Source organism: Caloenas nicobarica, chromosome 27 (assembly GCF_036013445.1).
Source record: "Caloenas nicobarica isolate bCalNic1 chromosome 27, bCalNic1.hap1, whole genome shotgun sequence".
NCBI lineage: Eukaryota > Metazoa > Chordata > Aves > Columbiformes > Columbidae > Caloenas > Caloenas nicobarica.
In genome coordinates this window covers 1,313,716-1,323,677 of record NC_088271.1, presented here as the reverse complement: position 1 = coordinate 1,323,677, position 9,962 = coordinate 1,313,716, and the positions used below count along the sequence as shown (strand labels likewise).

General features: G+C 53.9%; 1 protein-coding gene and 1 non-coding gene across 2 annotated transcripts; both read left to right on the top strand.

The window, feature by feature from the left end:
- The first annotated feature begins 1,222 nt into the window (after window positions 1-1,222).
- EEF2 (eukaryotic translation elongation factor 2) lies at window positions 1,223-9,953 on the top strand. Its single transcript, XM_065652753.1, has 15 exons — window positions 1,223-1,240; window positions 2,049-2,263; window positions 2,958-3,139; window positions 3,226-3,437; window positions 4,200-4,378; window positions 4,760-4,865; window positions 5,166-5,279; window positions 5,430-5,568; window positions 6,228-6,423; window positions 6,609-6,867; window positions 7,176-7,283; window positions 7,389-7,742; window positions 8,555-8,737; window positions 8,828-8,960; window positions 9,332-9,953. Exons 1-15 carry the CDS (start codon window positions 1,238-1,240, stop codon window positions 9,523-9,525), a joined length of 2,577 nt encoding a protein of 858 aa, XP_065508825.1. The 5' UTR covers window positions 1,223-1,237; the 3' UTR covers window positions 9,526-9,953.
- Window positions 4,924-4,993, top strand: LOC135999301 (small nucleolar RNA SNORD37). Its single transcript, XR_010607691.1, has one exon. It is a non-coding gene; the product is annotated as a small nucleolar RNA SNORD37 (small nucleolar RNA).
- Window positions 9,954-9,962: the final 9 nt, after the last annotated feature.

The window sequence follows — 9,962 nt, the reverse complement described above, 5'->3', positions numbered from 1 at the left end:
AAAAAGCAACAAAATATTTATGCTGTGAGGATGGAGAGTTGCATTCCCCGTGTCTGGAGTCCCTTGCCTGCGTGTGTAACCTCCCTTTAACGTGTTTCTAACTCAGGGAATGCTCTTCACTGCATAGAGCTTCAGCTTCCCAGCTCAGTGGGACAAACCGAGGGGAGTTTGGCTCTTCGTTCCTGCGCTGGGTTGGCAGGAAGCCCCCAAAATGGGGCGTGGGGCCTTCCCTGGTGCTGCACCGTCATTCCGCACCCGGAGTCCGCATCCCGGACTCTGCTCCGCCCAAGTACGAGGAATCACACACCCGCCCAAGGAGGAGCAGGGCCGCTGGTGTCCCCAAAGGGACCCCGGTGGACCCCGGGGTCCCAGCCAGAGCCCCTCAGCCCTGGGTACAACCCCGGTGCTGCAGCCCGGGTGAGGCCCCGTTCCCTGGTGATGAGGCGCCTCGGTGCGCGGGCTCGGTGGCTGCAGGACAGCCCCGGGGGTCCGGCCGGGTGCGGGTCCCCGCGGTTCCCGGTGCTCCCGGGTCTGCCTCGTTGCGGGGGCTGCTGCTCCTCCCCGCCCGCAGGGGGCGCTGCAGCGCCGGCGCCCCGTCTGCCGGCCGCGCCGGCTGGCGCATGCGCAGCGCGGGGACCCTGCGGGGCCGGGGCGGGCGGAGGGCGCCGGGCCGCGGCAGCGACCGGCGTTGGCGGGGAGGGGCCAGGCGGGGCGGAGAGCAGCAGGGTGGGCAGGACCCAACAGTGGACGGTGCTGGTACCGGGATTTGCTCTACTGGCCTCTTCCTTCCCTGTCGATCACCGCCCGCAGTGGCTGTACCGACTCCGGTCCCCCGGGTCGGTTCCCACCCGAGTTACCAGCAGAGGGTGTGGAGGACTCTGCCCCTGCTGCGGCCTGGGTAGAGCCACGGCAGCGCGGGGTGGGAGCTGCAGGTCGCGGCCCCTCCGTAGGCCCCGGTGCAGCCCCGGTGAGCGGCCACGTGGTCCCGCCCCGGCGGAACAGTCCTCCCAACCATAGAGCCTGCCGGCCGCTGCGCGGCAGAGAGGCGCGGTCGCGCATGCGCCCTGATAGCAGGGTGCGCAGGTTCCGCCCCCCGGCCGGCGCCGTCGTATAAGAAGGGGGCGGTTGACGTCAGCGTTCTCTTCCGCCCGCTCTGCGCTCGCCAGCGAGACAGGGCTGTTGCCGCCGCCATTGCTGTTACCCCCCCGCCCCGGAGAATCCACCGCCATCCGCCACCATGGTGAGGCCCCGCGTCCTGCCGCCGCCCTGGTGGGCTGAGCGGGCACCGCGTTCGCTGCGGCGCTGAGGATGGCCGCCCCGGGAGGGCCCGCAGGCCCGCGGCGGAGGCAGCGGCCTGTGGCGCCGGGCTGGGCCGCTGCTGAGGGGAGAGGGGTGGGGCTGGCGAGCGTGCCGGGGGGGAGGGGACTGTCCCCGGGGAGAATCGGAGCCCTCACCCGGCCAGTGGGGTTCGGCGGCCTTGGGGGGCTGTGTCAGCGCCCCCCTAGGGCCCTCCCGGTGCTGCCGCGGCCGTGCCGGTGGGCCCGGTGGTGCTGCGGCTACTCTGCGGGGAGGGAGAGCGGTGGCAGCAGCGGTGATGTGGCACCGGGGCGGTGTTGACACCGCGGACGGGCCTTTGCGGTGCCCGCTGGCTGCCTTATGTAACGCTGCGGCCTGGGCGGGGACAATGCTACCCGAACACCGGGCTGTCAGCTGCCCGCTGCGGAGCAACGACCAAACGGGGTTTGGTTTTCGTGGGAGTTTGCCTCAAGGAACCGTTGACGTTACCGCAGTTTGTAGGACATGGAGGCAGTGCAGGAGTGCGCTGCTTCTGCCGCAGGCCCAGGCCCCTGTGTTTGTCACACTGGTGTCTGTGGTGCCCTTGATCCTCTCCGTGTGGACTGTCTTGTAAAACATAGGCTGCCCGGACAGAATTGGTGTTAGTATGACCATGGCAGGTATTTGTGGTGTTGGTTTGTCCTCTTAGAACTGCCATGAGCTGTTTCTATATACTCTACGTTTTCGTCTTCCTCCCACTTCTCTTCTTCAAGGTGAACTTCACAGTAGACCAGATACGGGCCATCATGGACAAAAAGGCCAACATCAGAAACATGTCTGTGATTGCCCATGTTGATCACGGCAAATCAACCTTGACTGATTCTCTGGTATGCAAAGCTGGTATCATCGCCTCTGCCCGCGCGGGGGAGACCCGTTTCACCGACACAAGGAAGGATGAGCAGGAACGGTGCATCACCATCAAATCAACGTGAGTTCCCTCTCTTCATGCACCTCGGTGCTCCCACTGTGTGGTCTGAGCTCGGAGGGGGCTTTGAGTCCTTCACTGTTTTGATCACGAGACGGAACAAGACAACATCAGGTGTTGTCTGGTCTAGTCCAGAAGTTCATCTCTTGCTCGTTAGGATTGCTTAAATGAGAGAGCAGATATTGTTTGGCTTGTGAATCATAGGGTGCAACCTTGGTGGCCACTGGGAAATAGATGTGAGATGGGAGCTTCAGCTTCCTGTGTTAGCACTGGGGCTGTTGGATGTGGCAGGTGTCCGCTGGATGCAGCGCGGAGACTGTCTTGTCAGTGTCTCTGGTGATGTACCTGGCATCTGTGTCACCACGGGTGGTTTGAGGACCCTGGGGGCATGAAAAGGGATCAAAAAGGAGGTTGGGCTTAGTAGAATAAGCATAAGTCCTTGACTGAAAGAAATTGAACCCTCTTTGGGCACTTTAAATGACATGGATTCAGGAGAGGTTATGATTTCAGAAAAGCCTAGGAAGGGCAGATTTTAGCTTGTGCTCCTGGTTATCTCCCACACTGGCCTCCTAGAAATATGCTTCAGGAAATCCTTAAGCCTAGGTGCAGCTGTATGTGCAGGATAAAAAGCTGTTTCTAAGTATTGGAGGGGGGTAAAGTCTAGATATTAATTTAAATGTTTTTTCTCATATTTCAGAGCTATTTCTCTATTTTATGAACTCTCTGAAAACGATTTGGCCTTCATCAAGCAGAGCAAGGATGGTTCTGGTTTCTTGATCAACCTGATTGACTCTCCTGGGCATGTGGACTTCTCTTCAGAGGTCACTGCTGCCCTTCGTGTCACTGATGGTGCCCTGGTTGTTGTGGACTGTGTCTCTGGTAAGGTTTTCTGCAGCTATGTGCAGCTGGAGCATTTGTTGGGCGAGTTTGAAGACGAGGATAACTAATTCCCCTGTGTTTGGCAGGCGTGTGCGTGCAGACAGAGACCGTGCTGCGTCAGGCCATTGCTGAGAGGATCAAGCCTGTCCTGATGATGAACAAGATGGACCGAGCGCTGCTGGAGCTGCAGCTGGATCCAGAAGAGCTATACCAGACCTTCCAGCGCATCGTGGAAAATGTCAATGTTATTATCTCCACGTATGGAGAAGGAGAAAGTGGCCCCATGGGAAATATCATGGTAAGTGGAAGGCAGGGAACGCTGAGTTCAAAATAGCTTGCTCTAGTGAGAGGGAGTGGTTGTGACTCTTCACTGGTTCTTCCCTTTCTCAAATGGAGAAGCATAAGTGAGAGCAGAATAACGCTGGCAACTGTACTGCCCAGGCGTGTGCTGCTTTGGAGCTCTTGCTGGCTTTCCTTCCATGTTTTTTGTTAGTAAAAGGCAAATTGAGCAAATAAATAAATACAATAAACGTTTTTCTATTTTTACAAAGAGTGCTCTTGTTTTATCAACACTTTCTTGCTCATGTCACAGCTGTGATACTGTGTGATGCGAGATCCCAGTATACACAGCATTGTTCCCTGCTGGGTTCCTGGGGAGCGAGCAGGGCTGTTGGACGGAGGCTCTGGAAAAACCTCATGCTTTGTTCCCGTTAAGTGCTCTCCTGCTTGCTGCAGCTTTTTGTGTATTGCTGATCATTGTGAAGGACAAGAATCTTACCTGCATGCAAATTTTTGCAGCTGCTGAGCTGTCTGAGTATGTAATTGGTCAAATTGATGAAAAACAGACATAGTTCTGTGGTACAAAGCTGAGTGGGTATGTGGCCAGGCTGTCCCCAGACCTCAGAGCTGGCTGCTGTCGCAGAACTGTTCGAAGATCCTATAGTTCTGAAGCTTCATCTTAAAACTCTTTGTACTTAAGTGTTTTTTGGGACTGAGTAGGCTGATTCTGTAATGCTCTGTGGCTGCTCCTTTGTAACCCGACTGTCCTGTTCCCTTTCAGATTGATCCAGTGCTCGGTACCGTTGGCTTCGGTTCTGGCCTGCACGGCTGGGCTTTCACTCTGAAACAGTTTGCTGAAATGTATGTTGCGAAGTTTGCTGCCAAGGGTGATTCCCAGATGAATCCATCTGAACGTGCCAAGAAAGTAGAAGACATGATGAAGAAGCTGTGGGGAGACAGGTGAGGAATTGCGCCGCTCATTTTAATTCCAGATTGGTTCTGGCTGCAGCCCGATGCTGTAGAAGATGGGTAAAGAGGGAGGGTGTGGTTGTGCCTGTTGATGGCTCTGTCTCTGTGACCTCGTGCATGTGCCAGCAAAAGAACTGTGTTCCCATGAAATCTTTACAGAAGGAAACACCAAGATAAATGGGGAGGGGATGGTGAGCTGGCAACATGAGTTAAATGTATTGTGGTGAGCTCTGAAAGCCTGAGTGTGGTGGGGAAAGTAGGCAGATGGGTGTTGTGCAGCAGATCTTTCCTCTGGCCTGAGCAAGCAGAATGAGCCACGCTTCCATAGCTGAACTGAGCACTGATAGTTGTCTGACTTGATTCTTTTTCCAGATATTTTGATCCTGCTACTGGCAAGTTCAGCAAATCTGCTACCAGCCCTGATGGAAAGAAACTGCCCAGGACCTTCTGCCAGCTCATCCTTGACCCCATCTTCAAGGTGAGGTCCTCAGCATTCAGCACGTGCTTGTGCCATACACTCTCTGGTTCAGTTACAGTGCATGATGATGGAAAATTTCTTCACTTTGACCTGACTTGTCTGATTGAAGAAACTTTAAATATCTGACATATCTCATTATTCTGTCTGGGCAAGGAAGCTGGTGCAGGCAAATCTGTGTCTGAGCCTCCAAAATGCTTCAGCTGGGTGATGAGCAATAACAGAGATTCTCTTTAGAGACGTTTGTGCTGCTGCTTCAAACTGTGTCACTGGTAACATTCAAAACCGCTGCTGTTGTTCCAGGTTTTCGATGCAATCATGCACTTCAAGAAAGAGGAGGCGGCTAAACTGATTGAGAAACTGGACATCAAGCTTGACAGTGAAGATAAGGACAAGGAGGGCAAACCCCTTCTGAAGGTGAGATTGGGCTGAATCGTTTGTGGGGAGGAGATGAGTAGTTGTGCTGCTCCGACTATGTAAATTTGCTACTAAGCAGCTACAAGCCCAGCTTGGGTGGTGAGCAGGTTGTGAGCAGTCTGCCCAGGTCTCACTCTGCTCTCTGCTCAGGCCGTGATGAGGCGGTGGCTGCCTGCCGGAGATGCCCTGCTGCAGATGATCACCATTCACCTGCCTTCTCCCGTCACAGCCCAGAAGTACCGCTGCGAGCTGCTCTACGAGGGACCCCCTGATGATGAGGCTGCTATAGGTACGATGAGCCGCTGCTTTGCTGCCCTGCATCTCTTCACATAAGTGCTTGAAAATACCTATAGCCATCTTGTTCTCCACATATACAGCGTGGTGGCTACTGCCATTCGTAGAATCACAAATGGTTTGAGTTGAAGGGACCTTCCCAGCTCCTCCTGTCCCACCCCTGCCATGAGCAGGGACATCTTCACCAGCTCAGGTTACTCATAGCCCCGTCCAGCCTGACCTGGGATGTCTCCAGGGATGGGGCTGCCACCACCTCTCTGGCCAGCCTGGGCCAGTGTTTCAGCCTGAATCTCCCTCTTTTAGTTTAAAACCATCACCCCTTGTCCTGTCACAACAGGCCCTGCTCAAAATTCTGTCCCCATCTTTCTTATTGGCCCCTTTTAAGTACTGAAAGGCCACAATAAGGTCTTCCCGGAGCCTCAAGAAGTCTTGAGTCTGTAGCTTTTCTTGTATGGATGGAAGAAGCTGCATAGCTCCCAGCTTTACTCCGGAGGAATGAGCTGCTCAGTCACTAGAGAGCAGCCAGGGTATGTGCCAGACAGAAGTCAACAGGCTGGGACAACACTGGGTACAGGTTTCATGTTTAGGGATGGACGAGGGACAGGGCACCAAGTGTGAGAAATGTCACTGAATTAAGCTGGTCTCTCCCCCCAGGTATTAAGAACTGTGACCCCAAAGGTCCCCTGATGATGTACATCTCTAAAATGGTGCCAACTTCCGACAAGGGACGTTTCTATGCTTTTGGACGTGTCTTCTCTGGTCTCGTCTCAACTGGCTTGAAAGTCAGAATCATGGGACCAAACTACACACCTGGCAAGAAGGAGGATCTGTACCTGAAGCCAATTCAAAGGTCAGTCCTGGCTGGGATGTGCTCTGTGGTTCAGATTTGTGGTTCTGGTACGGTCTTGAGTCTCTTCTCATCTCTGAGGCCCATCAAGACGCTTGGCTGTACAAGCCTGCTGCCGCAGCTCGAGCTCACTGCCTGGTGGGACCTCCTCTTTCAGACTTAATTAAAATGACTTTCTCTTTCGCCAGGACCATTCTCATGATGGGCCGCTACGTTGAACCCATTGAGGACGTGCCTTGTGGAAACATTGTTGGTCTGGTTGGTGTTGACCAGTTCCTCGTGAAGACTGGAACCATCACCACCTTCGAGCACGCTCACAACATGAGGGTCATGAAGTTCAGCGTCAGCCCCGTTGTGCGTGTGGCTGTGGAAGCCAAGAACCCGGCTGACCTGCCGAAGCTGGTGGAGGGACTGAAGCGTCTGGCCAAGTCTGACCCTATGGTGCAGGTGAGTGTCCAAAAAGGTTTAGGGAACAGGAGAAATCTTGGTCCTGCTGGCATAGGAGGCTTCTGCCTGTAATTGTGGTGGTGCTGGCAGAAGAGTGTTGAGTTGAGTGTTGGTCCCAGCCCCACTGGAGGGGGAAGGAATATGGTGTTTCACCTTGGGCTTGGTGCCGAGTCATCCCCAGATCAGTGGAAAGAGCATCTGTGGTAGCTTTAGGAGTCAAAGACAAATTGGAGACTGTTTTATGTGTGAGAGCTTATGTGTTGCGTCGCAGTCAAAAGCCTCACCTGCTGTATCAATGGTCTTCTCAGTGCATAATTGAGGAGTCTGGGGAGCACATCATCGCCGGGGCAGGGGAGCTGCACCTGGAGATCTGCCTGAAGGATCTAGAAGAGGACCACGCCTGCATTCCCATCAAGGTAGAGGGGCTGCACTGGTGGAGCTGTTGGTGAGCTCTGGGTGGGTGTCTGAGCTGCTGTTTGGTTGGTGGCTTCACTGCTCTTCTCTGCTCCTTGTCACTGCAGAAATCGGATCCTGTCGTGTCCTACCGCGAGACAGTCAGCGAGGAATCCAATGTGATGTGCCTTTCCAAGTCCCCCAACAAACACAACAGGCTGTACATGAAGGCTCGGCCCTTCCCAGATGGCTTGGCTGAGGACATCGACAAGGGTGAGGTCACCGCTCGTCAGGAGCTGAAGCAGCGAGCTCGTTACCTGGCTGAGAAGTACGAGTGGGATGTCACCGAAGCCAGAAAAATCTGGTGCTTTGGTCCTGATGGCACTGGCCCCAACATCCTGACCGACATCACCAAGGGGGTGCAGTACCTGAACGAGATCAAGGACAGTGTGGTGGCCGGCTTCCAGTGGGCGACAAAGGAGGTAGGGGCGGTGCCTGGGCTGGGTGGCATGAACACCTGCACATCTGTCTTTACAAAGCAATTTCAGAAAAACTGTCACAGTGCAACATATTTTGTAATTCAGAAGTATATTGTAGGATAAACGAAAATGGCAGCTGGAGTGAAGATATCATGAGTTTAAACACATACACAACCTCAAGACAAAAAGGTTCTCCTTTTTGGTGACCTTCTCAGCTCCCCCAGTGCCACCCGTGCCATGAGCAGAGATATCTGCACCAGCTCAGGTTGCTCAGAGCCCCGTCCAGCCTGGCCTGGGATGTTTCCAGGGATGGTTCATCCATCACCTCTCTGGCCAACCTGGGCCAGGCTCTCACCACCCTCAGGGCCAACAATTTCTTCCTCATATTAGTGTCAGTTGGAAGAAGACACCAGCCAATGACTCTTTTGTTTTGTTTTTGTCCCAGTAATGTGAGAAATTACTTTTCTTGGCCAAATACTTGGATTGCAGCATCGTAAATGTGTGTCAGCACTTCTGCTGTTGTGAACCTCAGCGCTGTTGCATGAAGATACTGGTGTAAATGGTTTCAGTGCCTGAAGCTTCCTCCAAGGAGCTGTGGTGGCGACTTGGGGATAGAATAGCTGGTTCTTAGGTCCTGGGCAATGACAAGGACTTGCCAAGTGGCTCCTTGCTGTGCCAAGCAGGATCTAGTGCTTCCTGCTCTAGAATCTTCTTCCAAGGAATGTCTGTGCGCTGAGGGACCAGAGCCTCCTGGTGGGGAACACCAGTTGTCCCCCGATGCTGTGTTGGTTGATCCCCATTGTCTGCTTTCTCAGGGCGTCCTGTGTGAGGAGAACATGCGTGGCGTGCGTTTTGATGTGCATGATGTCACCCTGCATGCCGATGCCATCCACCGCGGAGGTGGGCAGATCATTCCCACTGCCAGGAGATGCCTCTATGCCTGCGTGCTCACCGCTCAGCCCAGGCTCATGGAGCCCATCTACCTTGTGGAGATCCAGGTGAGGAACCTCTGCTCAGCCCTGAAGATCTGGTGTGAAGAAATTGTGAGTAGGTGGTTGGTGGTCCTGACAGCTGCCTCTCTCTTGCAGTGCCCGGAGCAGGTGGTGGGTGGCATCTATGGTGTCCTGAACAGGAAGCGTGGCCACGTGTTTGAGGAGACCCAGGTGGCTGGTACCCCCATGTTTGTGGTCAAGGCCTACCTGCCTGTCAACGAGTCCTTTGGTAAGTGCTGGTCCTGGGAGCTCAATACCAACCCTGGGAAGGAAGGAGGGAGGTCCTTTGTTTTACAGCAACAATTAGAGAATCATTTAGGTTGGAAAAGACCTTGAAGATCAAGTCCAACCATTAACCCAACACTACCACATCCACCACCACCCCATGTCCCTGAGAACCTCTTCTGTGGTCTGTTCAACCCCTCCAGGGATGGTGACTCCACCACTGCCCTGGGCAGCCTCTTCCCATGCCCGACAGCCCTTGGGGGAAGAAATTGTTCCCAAGATCTGGCACTGGTGACCCAGAGTGTGGGTTCTGCTGGAGGTGACACTGACCTACACCCCTTTTTCTTCAACCTCACCCTCCTCTCTTCCTCGCAGGTTTCACAGCGGATTTGAGGTCCAACACGGGGGGTCAGGCCTTCCCGCAGTGCGTCTTTGACCACTGGCAGATCCTGCCCGGGGATCCCTTCGACGCTGCCAACCGTCCCTCCCAGGTGGTGGCCGAGACCCGCAAACGCAAAGGCCTGAAAGAAGGAATCCCTGCCCTCGACAACTTCCTTGACAAACTCTAATTAAACTCGTTGGGACTCTGGGGTTGGGGAAAAAAAATAAAAGAAATTAATTAAGTAGCGTTAATGCCCATGTGAAGGGGTAGACGCCTGTGACCACCATCTCTTTGCATTGTTAATGAATCAGTTTCATAGCGATTTGAGACTTTAAATGAAGAGAAACAAATGAAAAGAAAAGCCTTATAGGTTTCTGTGTTGCACATGACTCATCTTCGCCATTGTAACTAAAACATTTCCACTAGATTTGCCCAAATCTGTATTTATTTGACTCAAAGCAAGGTTGGGGGAGATGTCCTCCTTCATTTCTCCCCCTCCAAAAAAAAATGGGTTAAATCCATGCAAAATGAGGATCGATGCAGTGTGACTGTCCGTCGTTGACCATCGCCGCCTGTATTAGTGCCACTGGAATTAATAAAATTGGATAATGGTGATAGGTGTGT